This window comes from Colius striatus, chromosome 2 (assembly GCF_028858725.1).
Source record: "Colius striatus isolate bColStr4 chromosome 2, bColStr4.1.hap1, whole genome shotgun sequence".
Lineage (NCBI taxonomy): Eukaryota > Metazoa > Chordata > Aves > Coliiformes > Coliidae > Colius > Colius striatus.
In genome coordinates this window covers 46,767,392-46,789,498 of record NC_084760.1, presented here as the reverse complement: position 1 = coordinate 46,789,498, position 22,107 = coordinate 46,767,392, and the positions used below count along the sequence as shown (strand labels likewise).

Sequence of the window (22,107 nt, the reverse complement as noted above, 5' to 3'; positions counted from 1 at the left end):
CACGAGCACGCGCCGAACTGCCCGGGAGGTGGTGGCCTGGACCCCATTTGCACATGCGCCGTACGGGGCTGGCGCTCGCTTTGCGCATGCGCGAAAAAGCACAGTGCCGGGCTTAGCATTGCGCATGCGCAGGCCGGGTCAGGCGCTGTGCAGGCGGGGTTTCCCCGTGAGCTGAAAGGCAGCTCCGTCAGCCCCGTTGTGGCGTTCCGGGTAGTTTGTGCAGCGCAGGGCGAGAGCATCCAGCTCCTTGTCATGCCTCCTGGCTTAGAATCACAAAGTCATTTTGATTGCAAAAGGCCTTTTTGCAAAAGTTCGCCCCCTCCCCTCACAGTGCCAAGCCCACCACTAACCCATGTCCCTCAGCACCTCAGCTACACGGCTCTGCAATAGCTCCAGGGATGGGGACTCCACCACCTCCCTGGGCAGCCTGGGACAGGGGCTGACAACCCTCTCAGGGAAAAAGTTCTTCCTCAGCTCCCATCTGAAACTCCCCTGGGGCAACTTGAGCCCATTTCCTCTTGTCCTATGACATTCATTACTACAGAGAAGACACCAACTCCTACCTCACTACAGCCTCCTTTCGGGGAGTTACAGAGTGATCATGTCTCCCCTCAGGCTCAGTTCTCCAGGCTGAATACCCCCAGGGCCCTCAGCCCCTCCCCAGCTCCGATGCCCGGCTCTGTACACGCTCCCTCAGTATCCGTCTGGCAGTGAAGTGCCCAACACTGAACACAGCACTCGAACTGTGGCCTCACCAGCACTGAGTCACACTATTTCTGATACAAGCCTGGTTGCCGTTGGCCTTCTTGGCCAGCTAGACACACTGCTGGCTCATGTTCAGCTGCCTGTCGGTTAACCACCCTAGGTCCTTTCCCGCAGGACAGCTCTCCAGTCACACATCCCCAAGCCTGTGTGTTTGCATGCTTGTTCTGCCTTCTAGGGTTTTGTTTGTCAGTTTCTAGTAACCTTTGTTTATGAAGGACGGTCACCAGAGCAGAGCTCCGATTGACCCATTTCAAAGCAAAAGCACTGCCGGGCGTAACCGCTACCTTAACCTTTGCAAACGCATCTTCAGTTCGCTTCATCCCTTCATATGCCGAAGTCCTTCCTTTGAGCCTCCCGCGCTTCCGCTGCACAGTGCAACGACTACAACTCCCACCATGCCCCGCACTGAGCACCTCCCCCCCCCCCCGCGCATAGAGCCTTCCTCTGCGCTCGCGAGGCACGGCGGGAATTGGAGTCTACGCGGGAGGAGGAAGCTGTGGCAAGCTCTGCCACGTCATTGGCTGTTAACCGAGTGGGGGCGGGCGCAAAGCGGCGCGCGCCAGTGTCGGACCAATGGCGGTGAAATGCGCGCGAGAGATGCGGCGCTCGGCCAATGGAAAGAGAAGGAGTGTGGGGGGGGGGGGAGAGCAGCCGCGCCGGTTTGAACGCGCGGGAAGGCGGGTGGCGGCGCTGAGGCGTGTGAGTGCGGCTGCGGGGAACTGGGCTCGGGAGGGGGGTCTGGGCGCTCGGGGTAGAGGGTGCAGGTGCAGGGCCTTTGTAGAAGGAATGATGGGTGCCTGCGCCAGAGTCTGGTGTGGCTTTGAGGTGTCTCTCTTGGTAGAGCGGGGGGCAGTCGTTGGGCCCAGGGGCTGATGTGGTTTTGAGGGGGGGAATTGGGGTTTTGGTATGTTATTGAGGGCGGAGTTGGGGGTTTGGTGTGGTGTTGGTGGGGGGAGTTGAGGGTTCGGGGTGGTGTTGTTGGGGTTGGGGCCTTGGTGTGAGGTTGGGAGGGGTTTGGGGTTTGGTGTGCGGTGGGGGGAGGGTTTGGGGGTTTGGTGTGCGGTGGGGGGGGTTGGGGCCTTGGTGTGCGGTGGGGGGGGGTTGGGGTTTGGTGTGCGGTGGGGGGGGGTTGGGGGTTTGGTGTGCGGTGGGGGGGGGGTTGGGGGTTTGGTGTGCGGTGGGGGGGAGTTGGGGGTTTGGTGTGCGGTGGGGGGGGTTGGGGGTTTGGTGTGCGGTGGGGGATGATGTTGAAGTGCACCAGGTCTCATATATTGGTACAGGTGGAGTAGGAGGCTGTGATGATGTGAGGGGAAAGAGGCAACATGGGGACAGGCTGGTGAGGTGTGGGGAAGGGGCTTGAGGGGGCAAGGGGTGATTTGGTTAGGTGCTGGGGTGGGAGAGGTGTGAGGTGCTGGAGGGAAGAGCTTGTTATCCCAGGGGTGCAAGATGCCTGTGGGCCACAGGTCTGACACAATATTGAGGTGTGGGACCTCTAGTGTGAGGGGCTGGTTGGGAACTGGGCTATGAATGTTTTCGGAAGTGGTGTGAGTGGCTGGAGCTGGCAGTGGAGAGCTTTTCTGCAGAGACCTGTCTATGGGATCCTCCAGTTAATAGTGAAAGTGATAAAGATTCCTCCTTCCACACATGCACCTTGACTATCCCTCCAACAGTCTGTCTCTGTCTTATCTTCTTCCTGATTTCTTATTTCCCAGGTACTTGCAGGCTTTTTGTTGCCTGGTGCTTCATTGCCTACCCTCTCTTGAAGCTCCCCTCTGCCAGCACTGCTCTGCACTGAGGTTGTACAGCTCCTGATACAGCTCCTCATCTCCTGGCTTCCTCTTCTGCCACCTTGGTTTGACAAAAGCTCGTGACACCTGGGCTGTAATCAGTCACAGCTTCCCCCAGATCAGCAATGCATTAATGTGGGCAGCTTAGGAGGTACTTCCCCCTACTGGCAGGTTATTGAATAAATTATTATTATTTCCAGCAGTTTATGAATATTTATTCTTAGACTTCTTGGCTATAGGGTGTTTGCTTCTGCTGGAGTTTCAGTTGTGAACCGCCAGGTAACTGAAAAGTGAATATTGTACGTCAATTATTTCAAAGTGGAAGAGACAGAACCAGAAGCATGGAGTGTTTAAACTGTTTCAAAGGGCTACTGTGCTAATGAGAGCTACAAATGGGGTTTGTGGTATCTGGCAAGGTGGGAGAGGAACTCTAAAAGTCTGTTGGGTAAAGAGGTGACTCGTCTGGAAGGGAAATGCCATCGAGAAACCCTCGTGGGAATAAACAGGATGAGCAGGTTTTGCAGAGGCCTGGAATGAGCTTTGTGAGAGAAATGTGGGAGATACAAAGTAAAACACACTCTGAACTATCCAAGTGCATTTTAGAGAAAGGGGCTTTAAGATGTCTTTGCCTGTGGTGACAGAACTGGACTTGATCTGGAAGATCCTTTCTGCGTGCTCTTGTTTTATGACTTACACTTAACTGAGGATTCTGTGAAACCCAACCCTGTGTTGTCCCGGTCTGTCTTGCCTGAACTGCTGCCATTCAGTATTTTTGTTTGTTTTTTAACTGGAAATCTTCTTGTAGGTGCTGTGGTGAAGACATGGCAGCTGTTACCCCACGGAAGAGGAGCCGGAGTTCTGTCGACACCGATGAGTATGTTTAATTTTGGATTTTGGGTTTCCTAATAAAACCAAATGGATTGTTGTAAAATAAAATAAGTGTTTAAAGCCCTTGAGAGCATTTAACATAAAAGTGCAAAAAAAAAATAGCAGGGTGATTCTGAGAGGTAGGAGCATCACCCCATGTTTTTTAACTCAGTGGCTTATTTTATATTGGACTGAGTATCTTCAGAGGCTTCATCGAATGTAGGGAAAGCAAAGCTAAAAATGATCTTCAGTCTGGAGTGTGGCACAGAACTGGGAAAGAAGGAAAGGCATTACACAGAGATGACGCTTTAGCACCTTGCTTTGGGACATCCATTTATTTATTTATAATGAAAGAAAGGGATCTCATTTTTGCAGCCGCCTCTATCAAATGCTTGTCCACGTACAGGGTATTTGCACACAGACCTCGCCCTGAGTAAGTCACATAACCAGTAGGAACCTTAAAACTGGTTGTTCAGAAACTTAAGGAATAAACATTCTGATGTTTGCATTCCTTGGAGGTAGAGCCTTGGCCTTTCCACATGAGAAAGGCTTTGATATACATTACAAAAAACTGAGGTCTGCACAAATGATCTGAATAATCTTCTGGGGTTAAAAGAACAACAGTTGCCTTTTATTTTACTATGATGGAGCCCTGGCACAGGCTGCCTAGGGAGGGTGTGGAGTCTCCTTTCTTGGAGGTCTTCAAGACCTCCCTGGACATGTTCCTATGTGGCCTGATCTAGGTGGACCTGCTTCTGCAGGGGAGTTTGACTAGGTGATCTCTAAAGGTCCCTTCCAGCCCCTACCATTCTGTGAGTCTATGATTGTAATGTATACCTAAAGAAATGCTAGGTTATTTCTTTTTGCCCCTAAATCTAGTGCAGAAGCTACTGGCCATGAACAAAAGGCTGAGTGTTAAATTCAAAAGCATAACTTCTCTTAATATTTAGTAACTGAACCACCTGAACTGATTTTTCTTATCCCTGTCCTCTACTTCCCCTACACAGATACTTCTGGGGAAGGAGAGAGGACCAAGAGCAAAGATTGATTTCTGAATTGAAAGGGGAAATTCCCGAGACAGGGAGTAAATATCCACTGAGGAAATAGGTTAACCAGAAACATGTCCTTTGTCTAAACACATTACCTCCCTTAGATTCAGAAGTGCTTGGGGATTAGGCTGATAAGGTTGAAGGTTCTGCAGTAGCTATTAGAGGGATATTCAGCCCGTGCTTTTCAGAAACCACTGGAGAATATTGTGACTTCATCAGGGTTACAGGTGGGAGATACTCAACCTTTTTCTGAGGCACAAATCTGACAGTGTTGATCTGAAACTAATCACTTTTCCACCCCTCCCCCCGCCCCCTCCTTAAGAGAGTTGCCCCTGCCAGCAGTATTCCAGAAAGCAGCATGAGCATTGTTCCCAGGTGCTCTAACAGCTTCAGGCAGGAGAATATATTGGTTATTTAACAAAAAAGAAAAGTAGAAACTTGTGAGACAGCCTTGGGCTTTCTGATGTGTGTATATTTTGGTATTTGCCCTTTGTTTCAGGGCATACACCAGCACAGACAATTAGGCTAAGCAAAAATCAAGTGTTATTGAAATCAAAGGATAACTGAAGAGCTTTCAGTGATGCTCTGCTCTGTCATTATTATTACAGTTCATCTGAGGCCTTTAAGACTCCTGTCAAAGAAATGATGCCAGGCTTTAGGGAAGGTCTGTCTCCGCTCAAGAAATCAAGGAAGATTTGCTTTGCTTCTCAAATAAAATGGTCTCCCAGCTCCAGTGAGGAGAAAGAGGAAAATGAGGCTGTCCAGGTGAAGCCAGTGCTGTCGAGGAGGCTGGATGTCTCACCCCTGCAGGCAGCCAGTGTCCCCACAGCCACGCAGAGGGAGGCCTTGAGGAATTTATCCCTCAAACCTGCTGCTTCCTACAAGCCCCTTGTGCCTGCAGCATCTTTTTATAGCAAGGAGAAGCATTACCTTACTCCTCTGGAGAGGAAACAGCTCAACGAGAACTCTACTTTGGGTGACAGGAATGGGGATGAAAATCTCCTGGCTGCTAGCAGGCCTGGGAAGATAAAAAGGAATAAAAGCTCAAAACCAACCAAGCATGGAACCAGCTCCAGGCATGGCAAAACTGTCCCCAAAACACTTAAGAAAGGAAAAGGAGAAATACCAGTGGGAAAACCCAGCGTGGATAAAGAGAATGTGAGTTGCCTCGTGAAAAAGAAGATGGATTCTCCCTTCAGAGTCCTGAGCATGACAGTGAAACCAGCCCTGAAACTCCAGATGGGAGCAGCCTTCTTTTCTGCTGGGAAGAAATCACACTCTAAAAAACCCTTTGTGGACACTATGTCTCTCCAGTGTCTCCCAAAATCTCTGGGAACCAATTGTCTTGCCCCGCCGACAACTACAAAGCCGAATGCAGCAGATGGAAACAAAGCTCTTGAGGCAGGTGCTGTACTGAAGAGTGTTTCTACGCTTCAGAAGAAGGAAAATGAGCACAGGGAGGACTTGACAAGCTGTTTAAATCAGGAGGGAGATTCAGAGTGTGGAGGAAAAACATCTCCACAGAAAAGCCAAAGCCCTTTGGGGCTGGTTTGTACTTCCCAACCTGCAGACACGGGAGACGGCGCTGCAGAGAGCGTGGTAAGTCAAGCGGTCATCGGGGCAGTTGGGGTGACACGCAGCACCTGCTGAGCAAGGTGGAGGTGACACATACTCCAGTTATTCAGACATAGGGTGTTGATTTAGATATTGGCAGGAAAACATATTTATTCCTGGATTATAGATTTATTCCTGCCTTATGAAGGCACGAAATTGGGGTAAACTTGCTGGATGTTTTTGCCCTACTGTCATTATCTTCCTGTTGTGGTGAAATGTTCCAGTTCTGAAGGCTGAAAGAACAGTTTTCTGCAGGAGGTTTCTGCAAAATACAATAAGTATCTTTTTTCATGGTTCCTGGGTTTTTTCTTTTTCCTTCTGATTTCATAAATGTAACAAAAGCCAAGCCTGACCTTCCAGAGCTCTGTGGGAGATCATGAGCTGGCACCCAAGGCATCCTCCCTAGATAATAGGGTCTGCAAAGCATTACATGCTCAGAGCTGGAGGAAGGAGAAGCTTCTCACCAGTGCTGCTGTTCTGCTTTAAACAAACTTTGGTTTTTGCTTCCCAGACAGTGAAGTAATTGAACAGAGAAAGTAAAATTCTCTCTAGAGTGTCTTTAGTTAGTGATTTCTCCAGGGTCACAAGGTGGTGCTTGCTGGTACAGCCTGTGCTGGAATTGAAGCAGGTTTTGGTCTGGGATTATCTTTCTGGGGCTGATTTTTTTCTCAGCAGGAACTCTGCGTGCTTGTTTGGCAGCTCCCTTTTCCCAGGCAGCCAGGCTGAGCCCTGGTTTCTCATACTTTAACCAAGCAGGAAGGAATTTTCTCTCAGTTTTTGAAGAACTGAAACATTTTATCTGTCACTAAAGAGATACAAGCAATTTTTTTTATCTGTTGCCATCTAAGCAGCGATGACTCCTGGTGACAGAAAACTTGTTTTGAGGTGGTTTTGATGTTGTTTTTTTTGACACACGTGATTCTTATGCAAACATGTTTATCAGTGCTGGGGTGGTTAAACTTATCACCAATGAGTGGATTCATGCCAGGCCTTGATTCTAATTTTATGGCTTGCCAGAAAATTGTTTAGCTTGTGATGTGGATTTTGCTGAAATGAGGTGCTTGTGACTACAAGGCAGGGTTGGCAATGGAGAGAAGGCAGCAGTGAAACACAGTCTTAGAACAGGTTTGCAAACTGAAAAAACCTCATTATCCTCAAAAATAACAATTGTAATAAAGTGTTATGTTTTAAAGTTCCATTAAGGGGCCCTATTTCACCATCATCTAATTTTTTATCGAGTCCACCACTGATTACAGTATTTTATCGAGGTGTTCTTATTTAAATTCCTGCCTGGAGCCCTTCCAGTGGGCTAGTTTACATCCCAATGGACTCTTCTTTACAATTCCCCCACTCTTTTTGACTAGCCATTATGTTATACACAAAGTTTCTACACAAGGAACAATCAGGATGCTTTTCACCCAACCCTAGATAACAACTAACAATAGCAGACTAAAAATAGTTCAGTGTACAGAGGTCATTAACATGCAAAAAAGCCACAGTTCCATCACCCAGGTGTCAAGATACCAAAGCCACCAGAATGCTCTTAATTTAGCAGCCAGCCAACTTATTACCAAAGAGATTCAGGTCTCTGTTTTACTGACACCAAATACATATGCACCTAAATTCCACCACTAAGAGATCCAAAATACCAAAGTGTACCTTGAAGGTGCTTAGCAAGCTGGTGTATGCTGCCCTGTGCAAGTATCCAGAAGCTTTCTGTCTTGGGGGTAGCCCCAAATGGACTGGTTCCCCAAAAGAAAGAGTAATATCTTTAGCAAATGGTCCTTGTCTGTTCCTGCAGTGATCTGATTTAAGTGAGGAGCCCCTCCAGGGAAATCCCCAGGGGTACCCAAGGCAATGCTGTTCTCAATGGGCCCTGCAGCCGAGCAGAATCCTATCTGGGGTGCCAAGTGATTCAAAGTCAGGATTTCCTAACCACTCCCCAGCCCCTTGCTTTCTAACGTTCCTTATTGAGGGTGGGAAGTTAGGTGCAGCTGGGTAAGGATTCTGAAATGAAGACTCAATAGCAACAGAGCTGTTATCAAGCAGGTGTTCTTTAATGCAGTGCTAGATTCCACCAAACTTGCATGCCCCAAGACAAAAGCACCCTCCTTTTATACATTAGAACATGAAAATTCAGTGCCTTTCCTGGGGTTATTTACCATAAATAACACCAGTCTGCAGAAATAATTTTACAGCCTCACAGTTCCTTATTTCATGGTCTTTCATTGCCATCTAGGGTCTATTTAGTGTTTCTGCAGTCAGTGTGGTGGTCGTTTACTTCCTCTAGTGGCCTTTCTAATAGTCTTCCTCAGTTGTCTGCTGGATGAACTCCTGGATTCTGCTTGCTTCAGCATACACACTCCTTTTGTTGTTATCTTCAAGCAGCTTCTGGTTATCTTGCTCTTCTTCCTTGCTTGTGGTTATCTCTATGAAGTGGCCTTATTCTACTTTGCTACTTAGGACTTCTTAGATTAGGGAAGAAAGAGTTGGCAGTTTATTATTCTACAGACAGAGCATATGGTTAACGTGAAAGTCAGTAGTTTTAAACATTTGTTCACACTGTGCACTCATTTAGCAGCTTCACTAAAAGCCACTTCATTGCCTCCTCTGTTCACCTGTGCTGTTTCAAGATTCCTCTGTCATTTCACAGAATCCTTACAGTTGGAAGAGGTCTTTAAGATCAAGTCCAACCTCACACTGCCAAGCCCATCACTAAACTAAACCATATCCCTCAGCAACTCATCTATGTGTCTTTTGAATATCTCTAGGGATGAGGCCTCCACCATCTCCCTGGGCAGCCTGTTCCAGTGCTTAATAACCCTCTCACTGAAAAAGTTATTCCTAATGTCCAATCTAAATCTTCCCCTGGTGCAACTGGAGCCCATTTCCTTTTGTCCTGTCATTCCTGACTTGATTCATAATATGTTTTCATGGTGCAGCATTAATAAAACCCAAATGTTAGTTTGTTTTTGTACTGTGTGTGCAAGATTAGCATGCACAATAACAGTAATCTGAAAGCAATCGATTCTGCTGCGATGGCAGGTTTGGTTTTGTGTTGACAAACTATACCTCAGAGGTTAACCGAAAGCACGGAGTATTTGAAAAGGGAATTTAGTGCCCTTGTTACGAAAAATAGGGACCAAGTTTGGCCTTGATCTACTCCCAGATTCTGCTACAACTGGTTGCTTTACCTGGTTACTGTTGAGGATTTGTGATAAGATGGGAAATAATGCGCTGTCAAGGACAAAAAGAATAGAGTTCAAGGCAAAAAAATCAGTTTGAGAAACTCGTTTTCCCAGAGAAGTTTGCTAAAGTTGTGTAGCTGTGGGCAGAGAATAAAGCAGAGTCCAAGGCATGTGAAAGTGAAGAAATGATGCAGACCTCTACAGTCAGGACTTGCTTAAAAGGGAAAAAAAAAGTCAACGTGCCACAATAAAACAAAAAAATGGGGCTTATGTAGGTGTTAAGGTGCTGAGAATCAAAATCGTTGAATCCCAGAATGGTTTGTGTATGAAGGGATATTAAAGCTCATCTCACTCGAACCCCTTTCCATGGACAGGGACACCTTCCACCAGACCAGGCTGCTCCAAGCCCCATCCAACCTGCCCTTGAACACTGACAGGGATGGGGCAGCCACAGCCTCTCTGGGCAACCTGTGCCAGGGCCTCACCAGCCTCACAGCTTGGAAAAAATAAGTCACTTTGGAGCCATCTTCCCTTGTCCTGTCCATCCAGGCCCCTGCACAAAGTCCCTCTCAGCCTTTCTTGTCAGCCCTTCAGGGACTGGAGGCTGCTGGAAGGTCTCCCCGGAGCCTTCTCTTCTCCAGGCTGAACACCCCCAACTCTCTCTGTCTCCACAGCAGAGGGGCTCCAGCCCTCGCATCATCTCTGTGGCCTCCTCTGGACTCGCTCCATCAGCTCCGTGTCCTTGTGCTGTTGGTGCCCAGAGCTGGAGGCAGCACTGCAGGGGGGTCTCCTCAGAGCAGAGCAGAGGGGCAGAATCCCCTCCCTCACCCTGCTGCCCACACTGCTGGGGATGCAGCCCAGGGCAGGGTTGGCTTTCTGGGCTGTGAGCACATGTTGTTAGGTCATATCCACTGTTGCTTATCATGGTCAAAGACAGGGAGATGAGAAATGGTTGCCTGGAGGCTGTGAGTAACGTGTAACATAAGAGTTTTTTCCTCACTGCTGCGGTGCAACATTTTCAGCATCACTTCCAAATTCAGCAGTTGGCTGGAGCTTTCAGGTGGATGAAACAGTCTGCTAAAATCATGTCTTGCTTTTGGAAAATACAGCTGTTGATAACATCTGGTGCTAATGTTTATTGTCAAGCTCACTTCAAGTTATATGACACTATAGCTGCTGTTTTGAGAACATCAACTATAGAGTTTGCTTTTTACCCTAAAAAAATGGTCTTCATTTGCAGGATATTGACAAAACCAGTTCTTCTACAACCTGCGACTCAGATGATGATGTCATTCCTCCAAGCCAATCTCCACATAAGCTGAATAAGAGAGGTAGGTTGGAGTCTGCCTGGTTTGGTTTGTGACTTGTGTTGCTGCAGGGAAATGAGGTGGGAGAGACTTAGGATATCTCTTAGGTCACCTGCTTGTCCCCAGCAGGATCAACTCTTCTCAATTCTCATCTTATCCTATAGCTTAGTGTTTAAATAAGCTGAATGGTAAGGATGGAGGTTCTCCTGTCTCCCTGGTGAGTCTGTTTTATCGTTAAGCGGTATGGGAACTGTTTTTTATCCTGATGTCTAACCTACCTTTCCTCTGATTTACTACATAGCCCCCTCCCAGCAAGATGTGAGAATTACTGCATTTGTATCCTATTATTACATTTTTCTCCATTCTCTTCTCCCTGGATTATTACCCTGATTCTTTCCTCTTTCCTTCTTTAAAATCTTTCTTCTGAAGCATTTGACTTTTTTTCATTGATTCCTTTTCTGCAGGCTGAGCCACATCTTTCCTGATGTGGCACTCCCAAAAGGATCTTCTTCTCAGCATTAGTTAGCAGGAAGAGAGTCAGACATTTCACACACAGTGACTGCATTCCTTTGGAAGATGCCTTTGGCTTGAGGTAGATGGTCACCCAAGGCCTTTGCACTCTCACTTGAGGGCATCACCCTCAGCTGATGCCCAGAGTGTTGATCCCTATCTCCTATTTTGCCCTGCTTTTGTTGTTCAGTGTAGTGCTTCCCCCTAGTTAAGTTTATTTGCTCCTGCCCCTTTTCAATCCAAGAATGCTTTTTAAGTTAGTCTCTAAAATGCCTCTATGTGCTATCTACAAAGCTGTAAGTATCTATTACTGTTTACTCCTGATGGCCACTGAGGAAACTCCACTCTCTTTTTCCTTTCAGCACCGAGTTAGGAACAATAATTATTTGAGGGTTTTTTTCCCCCCACTAAACTTCACCCTTTTCCTGTGGTTGGTTTACAGGGACTGTATTTCCCTACCAACACAAGGGAATTTTCAGGAGATACACATTAACTTTAAGACATTTGTTCTTTTTCCTCTTGGGAAGAAGAAGTGACAGTAAAAAGTTGTTGCTTAAATATTATTTTATTAAGGCAAACTGATGTGTTGGCCTCTACCTGCTCTCTCATCTCCCAAGTATGTACTAACATGTGCCAGTATGTTTGCAGAAGTTGAGGTCATGTTATTTTATCCTTAGTTCCTGGTTTCTCATTTTTTTCCCCCCCTTTTAAAAATAGGCAGCACTTGCTATTCCAGCTGCAGCAGCACTGGCTTAATTCAATCCTTGTGAGACTAAAAAGGCCCCATTTATTCAAGTGTTCTGTCAACATCTATACCCAGCTGGGGAAGCTCAGATCTCCTTTGTGTCTTCATTGTGCCTACAGTCTCATCAGGGCTAATTCTTTTATGGGTGACCAAAATAAAAAGGTATTAAAGGTTTTGTCACATGGTTTTTATGACCCCCCCCCCCCCTTTTGGTCACACAAACTTTTGGGTTTTCCACTTGGTGTTCCAGGATGCTTTCCTGGTGCTGGGGCATTCCCAGGTACAGCTCAGGAACCGTGTAGCAGCAGGACCAGGGCAATGATTGTCCCTCTGTACTCAGGAGGAAAGGTTTAGATTGGAGCTGAGGAAGAACTTTTTCCCTGAGAGAGTTGTCAGCCCCTGTCCCAGGCTGCCCAGGGAGCTGGTGGAGTCCCCATCCCTGGAGCTATTGCAAAGCCATGTAGCTGAGGTGCTGAGGGACATGGGTTAGTGGTGGTTGGACTTGAGAGTCTGAAAGGGCTTTTCCAACCTCAACCACTCTGTGACTTTGCAATTGGCCATTTCTGCTTTCAGTCTCTGGTTTCTCTTCCCTTTGGGATTCCTGGAGTTTCCTGTGAGAGGAGTCAACGTGATTTAGCTGTGTTTGTCTCTTACTCCACTTCTTTTTGGCACATCTGGTCTTAATCTATCTCCTGGAGAAACTGCCAGCACTCCTGAGCTTTCTTCCCCCCACCCTCCTTTTGTCTTGCTTCCCACGGGACCATGTTTATCCACTTTTGGAATGAAGTGACATCTATTTTCTTGAACGTCATTACTTCTCCATGCCTCCTCCTCCTGTCCTGAGGAGTGGCACGCTCTGTGCTTGCCAGCTTCTTCCCTTCTTGCTATCTCCAGCTCCCAGTAAAAGCCTCCTTGTGTTTTCCACCTGTTTATAAAGCTGTTGCCATCGCGTTCCCAAGGAGTGCCTGATGTGATTTGCCTTTCCCAAGAGATGCCTTGGTCCTCAAACATCCTGCCCTTCTAGGAGGCTGCAGGCTTTGTATTGTTTATTAGGATCATCTTTGTGGCTGTTCACCATCTTTTCCACTACTGATATTAACAGGAGACTTTTTAATTGTCTCCTGCTCCATCTTCATGGGCTGTTTTTTGGAGGCTGATGGTGCCATTTTTCTGCTTATGCACTTTCCCGTGTTTCTCTAATCCCTAAGAAGCCTCTGTCTCTTTCTGAATGCTGTCAAAAGCAGCACAGCATTTAAACTTTTTACCCTGGAGGGGAAAAATATATATTCCCAGCTAATAATTGGTTTGGTTTTACTTCCCAAAGCCTTTGCTAAATTATCCTAAGCCTTGCGGCCTGTGTGCTGTCACCTAGCTGACAACTCCCAGCTGCTCTGGGATGAAGAAGCTATAGCTTGCGGCTATAAATCACGGGAGATGGAGACACCTGTGCTTGATTAACACGCTTCATTAATAGCCAAGGAATCACTGCAGAAGAAACTGTTGCTTCATAGAATCATAGAATGGTAGGGGTTGGAAGGGACCTTTAGAGATCATCCAGTCCAACCCCCCTGCCAAAGCAGGTCCACCAAGATCAGGTCACTAAATGGTCCCAGTTTGAGAGAGGGGAAAGCACCAGACGGCCCTGTGAATGTCACCTAAGTAGATTGGAGATGATTATGTCCTACTCCTGGACATCACCTTTCTGTCAATGTGTTCTGCAACTGAAAGGGATTCTAAACCTTAACAACTTCACTTGTCTTTTCCAGCATCTGCTCCAAATGCTGTTGTCTACCCCATCTTCAGTGCACCCCCTGCCAGCAAGAAGAAGTAAGTGACTCTTGGTTAACTCTCTTCAAGAATGATTGTTGAGTGTGACATCTGCAGAATTAGTATTTAAAAACCAATAATTATACTAGTTATTAAAACAACAGCTTAGGTTTCCTCCCACTTCTTGTAAGGTTTGGGAGCCTGAGGGTGTTTGGAGTTTGTTTTCCTTTAAAGAGCAGATGAAAGTTTACATTTGTGTTGGTTTAGGGGGGTTCTAGTGTGTAAATAAGGAAATACACATTTTTCATCCTGCCTGTAGTATGTTTTGCTTATGACATTGCTCTGAGCTTGAGTCACAACAGCTCCAGGCTGGGGCAGAGGGGCTGGGAAGCTGCCCAAAGGGAAAGGACCTGGGTGGGTTGCACCAGAGGAGGTTCAGATTACAGTTGGGGAACAATTTCTTAAGGGTTGTGCAGCCTTGGCACAGGCTGCCTAGGGCTATGGTGGAGTCCCCATCCCTGGAAGGATTTCCAAGCTGTGGGGCTGAGGGACGTGGGTTAGTGGTGGCTATGGCAATGCTGGGGGAACAGTTGGACTTGAGGATCTCAAAAGTCTTTTTCCAACCTCAACAGTTTTTTGATATTATTGAGCTGATGGGCTTTACTTCTTACTCAGCTGTGCTAGTGATAAAATCATTAGAAGAAGGAAGACTGTTTCAGGATACCTCCATCACCCAGAATGTCACAGTCTTTGTGCTGTTTAGGCCCTTTAGAAGGGGTTTCAATGAATTTCTGCTACTCCTATGTGTTCTGTGAACTCCTTATGTGGAGTGTCCATAAAGAGCAGTAACTCTCAGTCTTTCCATGCTGGCCATTCTGCAGGGATCTGCACCTCTCAACAGCCCTACCTACACATCTGAGGTGGTACCACAGTGGTCAAAACAGATGTGCAGTGGCACAGCCTAACACTGATGACTGCACAACGAGCAGGGAGATGTTGCTCTCCCTCACTACAATCTCCCCCATGATCTGGCTTTTGGTGTGTACCTTTTAGTCTCTTGTGCTGTAGACAGCAGAGGCAACATGTGCTTGTGAGTTCAGCCCACCTACATTCCCAGTCAGTGTGGCTGGGATGGCTCTGGCCTCTTCTTGTTGGTTTTGAAGCAATTCTGTGTTGTGAGCAGCTTTTTGAGTTGAGTTTATCTACATTAGCTACAGCGTGGGACAATTCTGCTCTAAGCGGTGGTGGTGAACGGTGGGTCCCTTGTGGAGTGAGGCTGGAAGGGCTGACGGGGCTGGTCAGTGACACTACCTGGGCTAGTCTGGGGCTCCTGCACCAGCTGGCAGCTTCTCTGCCTCTGTCACACCTCACCTCCTTTACCAGTGAGAGTCTGGTTTTAAACAAAATGACTCACTTATTTGGGGACACACTGTTGTCTGGAGGTAAGGATTGCGGAAGGCTTGGCAGGTATGCCTTGTGCTGATGGTGTGCAATATCCTTGTTCTCTGAATTCAGTGACAAACTGACCTCTCTCTGCCATCAGGTTTGTTGCTTTGCCATAGTAACTCTCTCTGTGATGTGCTTTTGTAACTGTTTTCTGTGTAACTACGTTCTGTATTGTAACTATTTCTATTTAATGTGTTTATCCATGATCTGGATGAAGTGTAGATTGGAGCTGAGGAAGAACTTTTTCCCTGAGAGGGTTGTCAGCCCCTGTGCCAGGCTGCCCAGGGAGCTGGTGGAGTCCCCATCCCTGGAGCTATTGCAAAGCTGTGTAGCTGAGGTGCTGAGGGACGTGGGTTAGTGGTGGGCTTGGCACTGTGAAGGAGATGGGTTGATGCTCCACAGAAATCATCTACAGCGCAAAGATGAGCAGCATGCTCACAAGTTTAGAAATGGGTGTTGAAAACAGGACAGGAGTTGTGATAAAAGCAGGTAAAAAGAATTAATTGAAGCTCCTGTATCTCCTCCCACCTTCCCGTGCTCACCTGAGTGTATCTCTAATATATGTGCTGGGTGAGGGTGTCATGGGCATGAAGCACAAGCATGTGGAGATTGCTTTCTGCTTCTGTAAAAAGTGTGATCTTGCTAAAATACTTGCAGGCACTGGGGACCCTCTGGATGTAAGTTGTGTCCTACACGGTGTCTGTGGTTCTGATTATTTCTTCAATTAATTTGCTGCCACACTCATAGATCTCTAGTGGAAAAAGCCTTGTTTGCTGCTGCCAGAAGCAGAGCTGCTAATCCCTCTCCCATATTGAAACAACTTCTCTATTTTTTTAACAGTAAAACCATTCAGGGATGAATTTATTGTGAACATTAAAAAAAAAAACCCAAACCACTTCAAGTTGCTCCTGAAAGAGCCAAAATAAACCTGCCATGTCTTGTTGTGCTACTGTAACCCTCTGCCACACCATATTCACTTGACTTCCTCGTGTGGTGCAAGCGGAACCCCAGGGGTGGGGGGTGTGTGGAAATCCTGGTGTTTGTGATCAACTGCAAGGCAGCCTTGGGTTTGCAGTTGTCTCCTGGGAAACTGATGAGCACAAGGTTTCCCCACCTCATGTCTCTGCTTTGGAAATTCTCCTTGGTGTCCAAATCTATAAAATTGTTTGTATCTCTAAATGAGTTCCACACTCCGTGTTCACGGCACAAGAGGGAGTTTCCCACTTTAAAGGCTGCTGAAGAAATGCCACTTCACATACAGAAGTCTAAAGGTTAGAAAAACTGTGCAATTGAGAACAAAGTGCTTTCTTGGACCTGAAGCCTCTGTTAAAACTTCGTTTCAAGCCTCTATATCTAGATCTGGATATGAAAGATCCCCCTGAGCCTTGCTGCAGCGTAGACCCCTCTTTGGGAAGGCTCTTTTTTTTTTGAGGGGCTGCCAATCCCCTGCTTGAATGGTGATGTGAGGAACTGGGACTTGAGGTCCAAGAGACCATGAGTTTCAAGTTTGAGGAGCAGCTGGGGGCCCTGGAGGTGTTCAGCATGGGGAAGAGGAGCCTGAGGGGAGACATGATCACTCTGCAACTCCCAGACAGGAGATTGCGGTGAGGTGGGGGTCGGTCTCTTCTCTCTAGTAATTAATGACAAAAGGAAACAGCCTCAAGTTGCCCCAAGGGAGATTTAGATTGGAGATGAGGAACAACTTCTTCCCCCAAAGGGTTGTCCAGCCCTGGCACAGGCTTCCACCACTTGTGGCAGTGTATTAGTTCCAATTTATGCCAAATTTTTTTACCTTGTTCTTTTTCTTAGGGGCTTGTAACCATTCCTGATGGTTGAGCTGACCCATTGTTAGAGTATTTCCTTCCCTCGCAGCTTCTTGTTGCACCAGGGGAGGTTTAGATTCGAGATGAGGAACAATTTCTTCACTGACAGGGTTGCCCAGCTCTGGCCCAGGCTGCTCAAGGCTGTGGGAGTCCCCATCCCAGAGGAATCCCAAAGCCCTGTAGCTATGGGGCTGAGGGACATGCGTTAGTGGTGGCTGTGACAGTGATGAGGGAACAGTTGGACTCAAGGAGCTTAAAGAGCTTTTCCAACCTCAGCAGTTCCATTTTCTTCTGCAGTGGTGAAGCAGCTGTTGAGTGGGGAAGCAGCCTGGGACCCCAGGGGTAGACAGAGCACGTGTGGGCTTGGGGCCAACTATGGCGATTCTCAGCCAAAACCTTGTCCTGGGTTCTTGTACGCCTTTATCAAATCCCAGATGAAACACTTTGTAGTATATTGGGAGTTCAATTTTTCACTTTCTTCCTTTTTTTTCCATTCCTCCTTGAAGGGGGAGTGGTGCTGATGTGGTGTGCTCTATAGTCAACTTTCCTTACAATACAGGAACGCGTGAAGCTTTGTAAGATGTTGTTGAGTGATGCTACTTCTCCCAGTTCTCCTCAGCCTGTCGAAGAGGGGGGAGGTTTTAGGGCTGTAGTTGTAGCTGTCATTTTATGCACACAGTCAACAAGTTGGGAGTGTGTCTGTGGGAGTGTTCAGCTGGGACTTGGGTTTTTTTCGGATCCCAGTTAGACTCAGGTGGGAGATTGCTGGAGCTGAGCAGCTTTCTGCTGGAAGCTGAGCCTGTGCAGGAGCCTTTTGGATGTCCAGATGCACGTAAGCAGCACTCTTGAGGAGGGAGCTGCTGGAATTGAGTACCAATTTCTTCACCTGCAGTTTCCACACTTCACAGAGCCGTCGCTCTCCTCCTCAGTTTGTTGTGTACCCCTTTGACTCTTCAAGGAGCTGCTGAAGTTGCAATATCCTGGAAATAGAGTGGCTGTGGAAGAGGTGCTTAAGATTTATTTGAATTCTGGTGCAATTGTGGCTCTTCTTAGAGCCTGTCTACTCCTCTCTCTCCCTCAGAGGAGCTGGCACACAGATACCACAGCTTTTGCTGTACCTTGCTTAGTTTGGGATGTAAAAGGTGCTGTCCTGTCCTGGTGCCGGACATGTTTGTAACCTCTGTCTGCAGTGACTGATGTTCATCTCTCTGAAATGATTTCCAGGACTCAGGCCGTGCGGGAGGAGCCAACATCTCCATTTGGGTCCAGCTCACTTGCAAAACCATCTGCAGCCTCCCAGAAAAGCAAGAAGGCCAAAGAGCTCTGCAAGAGCTCCAGAGACCAGATGATCATTGTAAGGTTCCCCCTCGTGATGTGCTGGGGCCTCAGGGTGGGGAAGAAGCAAGAAATATGTCTTGAGGGTAACTGAAAAGTATTCAGTATTGACTGAATATTGATTCCAAAGAAGGGCAGTGGGGCTGGGGAAGGGGCTGGAGCACAAGTGTGCTGGGGAAGGGCTGAGGGCCCTGGGGGTGTTTAGCCTGGACGAGAGGAGCCTGAGGGGAGACATCATCACTCTCTGCAACTATCTGACAGGAGGTTGTGGCCAGGGCAGGGAGTTGGTCTCTGCTCCCAAGTGACAGGACAAGAAGAAACAGCCTCAAGTTGCCCCAGGGGAGGTTTAGATTGGAGCTGAGGGACAATTTCTTCCCTGAGAGGGTTGTCCAGCCCTGTCCCAGACTGCCCAGGGCTGTGGTGGAGTCCCCATGCATGGAGGGATCCCAAAGCTGTGTAGCTGTGGCTCATGGGTTAGTGGTGGCCATGGCAATACTGGGAAGATCAGTTGGACTTGAGGATCTCAGAGGACTTTTCCAACCTCAACAGTTCTGTGATTTCCTCACATGTAAACCTCAAACCAACCTCGCTGTGACAACCAGGATGATGATTAACGTATTTAGCCCCCAGCTCTGACAGAGCAGTAGCTGGGAAATACATAGTTATGGTTTCCCTGGGACCAACGCTTCATTACAGTTCAGAATTCAAAGGAGATTGATGAAACGTAATATAAAAGAACAAGAACAAGCCCAAAGGGAATCTCAGCCAAGCCTGTATGGATGCTATAGGAGTGACTTTGGCTGGATCATTTTCCTTCCTCACTGTAAGCAAGAGCCAGCGCAGCTCAGCAGCTGCAGCTCTCTGTCCACGAGCCTCCTTAGGAGCTCCACGTCTGCTTGCCTGCTCTTGCCCTTCGGTGGGGAGTACTGATGGTGGAGCAAGAGGAGGCTGAATGTGTGTCTGAGCTCTCCTGTCCTGTAGCCATCACACATCTGGGTTTCCAGAAAATACGCCCTCAAGGATGAAGTCATTTTTGAGTAAATCATTTGTTCTCACTCAGTGCCACGCAGCCTTTTTCAAGCCATATTCCCGAGGGGAACAGGGCTTATGTGATCATTCTTGTTTGCTGCTCTGCCCTGCCTAGCACCTTGGGAAGTGTTTGGATGATTCCTGTCAAATCTGAGACCTCACAGATACAGAGTTTTTGGAGTGTTTTTAGAACTGCTCCCTGTGGAGGGGAGAAACTCTGTGCTGAGAAAAGAGCTAGCAGCGTGTGCTCGGCACTCATCACTGCCCTAACACAGCTGACCACAACCTCCAGCCCAGTGCACCTTGGCTCTGACTGACTGCTGGGTCTGTGAGAGGTGGGCTGTAGGTGCTGTAACACAAGAAAAAGCCCAAACAGGAACATGGGGAAAGGAAAGCAGCCAGTGTGGGGAAATAAGGAAAGTCCTTAACAAATTAGTCTTCTCTTCTCCTCATGACTTAGAGATCAGGCTGCTGTTTGCTTGCACTACTGGCACTCAGTTCCTTTTCTTCCCCTTCCTGTGTGCTGAGATAAATCCTTCAGGGGTGGGAGATGGAAAGGCTCTGCAGAGCTCATCCAGCCCAAGCCCCTGCTCAAGCAGGTTCCCCTCCGTCAGGGGGCACAGAAACGTGTCCAGGCGGGTTTGGAAACCTCCCAAGAAGGAGCCTCCACACCCTCCCTGGGCAGCCTGGGCCAGGGCTCCCTCACCTCAACACCAAACAGGTTTCTCCTCCTGTGCCAGTGGCACTTGCTGGGTTCCAGCTTGTGCCTGTTACCCCTTGTCCTGGCACTGGCCACCACACAACAAACACTGGCCCCATCTTTTCCACACCCACCCTTTAGGGATTTCTCAGCATTGATGAGGTCACCCCTCAGCCTTCTCTTCTCCAGCCTGAACAGCCCCAGGTCCTGCAGCCTTCCCTCCTTGCAGACCTGTTCCAGAACCCTCAGCACCTTGGTAGCCCTGCACTGGCCTCTCTCCAGCAGTTCCCTGTCTCTCCTGAGCTGGGGAGCTCAGAACTGGACACAGGACTCCAGATGAGGCCTCACCAGAGCAGAGCAGGGGGAGGAGAACCTCCCTCCACCTGCTGCCCAGACTCTCTTCATGCCCCCAGGATGCCACTGGCCTTCTTGCCCATGAGGCCACGTTGCTGCTCATGTTTATTTGCTGCCCACCAGCACTCCCAGGTCTCTCTCTGCAGAGCTGCTCTCCAGCAGGTCACCCCCAGCCTGTCCTGGTGCATAGAACTTGGATCACTTTTAGATAACTGGTGAAAAGACTATATGGATATTTTTCTTGTTTTGTGATGCTCTTTCACATTGGTTCCCCCATGAAGGTGTCACTGATTGGTTTCAATGCTCATTCACCGTGAATCATTTGTGCTTCATAGTTCCAAATCCTCTGTTAATAAGCAAAAGCTTCTCCTCCTTCTAAATTCAATGCAAGCAAATACTTGAATCCCTGATTATTATTACTAGAACTTATTTTCAAGCTTATTCCTTAAACTATATGGGGTATTGAACTGCTTAAGAGCTTAACTGGGTCTCTTTCTCAATAGGATGCTGGTCAGAAGCATTTTGGGGCCATAGTTTGCAAGTCATGTGGCATGATCTACACAGCTGCTAGCCCAGAGGATGAGGCTCAGCACATCCAGCACCATGAGAGATTCCTCAGAGCCCTCAGATACATGGTAAGGCCACAAAAACCCTGTGAAATGCTCCAGGCTGAGGCAGAGGGGCTGCAAAGCTGCCCTCAGGGAAAGGGCCTGGGGGGATTGGTGCCAGCAGCTGAAGATGAGGCAGCAGCGTGCCCAGGTGGGCAAGAGGAGATTGTAGCCAAGTCAGGGTCTCTCCTCCCCAGTAACGAATGACAGGACAAGGGGGAACGGGCCTCAAGTTGCCCCAGGGAAGGTTTAGATTGGAGCTGGGGAAGAACTTTTTCCCTGAGAGGGTTGTCAGCCCCTGTCCCAGGCTGCCCAGGGAGCTGGTGGAGTCCCCATCCCTGGAGCTATTGCAAAGCCGTGTAGCTGAGGTGCTGAGGGACATGGGTTAGTGGTGGCCCTGGCACTGTGAGGGGAGGGGTTGGAGTTGATCTCCAAAGTGTTTTCCAACCAAAATGATTCCATGAATCTATTTGATGAATCTAAAGTGGCACATGCACCTGCAGCGCAGCCGAGGGGGATGGGGGGTGGGTCTTGGAGGGTGATGCCTGAGCACAGAGTTGAGGCAACAGCAGATTTTGTCACCCAGGGAGGAGATTAAAGGGTAAGTTAAGCACTTCCAGCAACTGTCTGCCTTCATTAGGTTGATGAATGTCACTGGACCTTATTCCTGAAAGCTGAAGTGGTTCAGATTACAGCTTCATCTGCCAGGGTCGGCACTGAATCACTTCCTCTCTCTTGCTAAACCTCTGACTTGTTTGTTTGGGGCTTCTTTCCCCCCCGTGGCAGGGTTGGAAGAACGAACGAGTTGTGGCAGAGTTCTGGGATGGGAAAATTGTATTGATTCTTCCAAATGACCCAAAATATGCTGTCAAGAAGGTAGGTCTTTGTTTGTTTTGGGGTTGAAAGTACAGATTAGCTTTCTGCTGGCTCAGCTCCCGGCACTACCTCATTGTGGGATAGTTTGCTGGTGCGTGGAGCCAGTGGGACAGCCTGGTGGGGTTGGGGCAGTCTTCTTTGCTGTGACACCCACCCTGACACATCCCAACCCTTCTCTCTGTTCTGAAGCTCTTGTTCTTGACCAACATAACCCCATCCTTACTGTCCCAAGAGGCAAATAAACTCAGCAGGAGGTGTAGAGGAATGAAGACAGAATCTTTCCTCCACAACCAGAGCCTGATCTTGTGTAACCAGGAAACCGATTGTGACCCTGTGC

The 22,107-nt window shown here is 48.1% G+C and overlaps 1 protein-coding gene across 4 annotated transcripts in view; it reads left to right on the top strand.

Annotated features, from left to right (window-relative positions):
* Positions 1-1,401: 1,401 nt before the first annotated feature.
* ESCO2 (establishment of sister chromatid cohesion N-acetyltransferase 2) overlaps positions 1,402-22,107 on the top strand; it is a 25,634-nt gene continuing 4,928 nt past the window's right edge. Inside the window, exons 1-9 of one of the 4 annotated variants that reach the window (XM_061990428.1) lie at positions 1,442-1,464; positions 2,478-2,703; positions 3,358-3,426; positions 5,077-6,067; positions 10,511-10,601; positions 13,599-13,659; positions 18,093-18,222; positions 20,790-20,921; positions 21,681-21,770. In XM_061990428.1, the coding sequence (XP_061846412.1) occupies positions 3,374-3,426; positions 5,077-6,067; positions 10,511-10,601; positions 13,599-13,659; positions 18,093-18,222; positions 20,790-20,921; positions 21,681-21,770 (1,548 nt within the window). In that variant the 5' untranslated portion in view covers positions 1,442-1,464; positions 2,478-2,703; positions 3,358-3,373. Of the gene's footprint in view, positions 1,465-2,193; positions 2,704-3,357; positions 3,427-5,076; positions 6,068-10,510; positions 10,602-13,598; positions 13,660-18,092; positions 18,223-20,789; positions 20,922-21,680; positions 21,771-22,107 lie in introns of those variants that run through there. The other 3 variants (XM_061990429.1, XM_061990425.1, XM_061990427.1) reach the window with 3 other exon arrangements.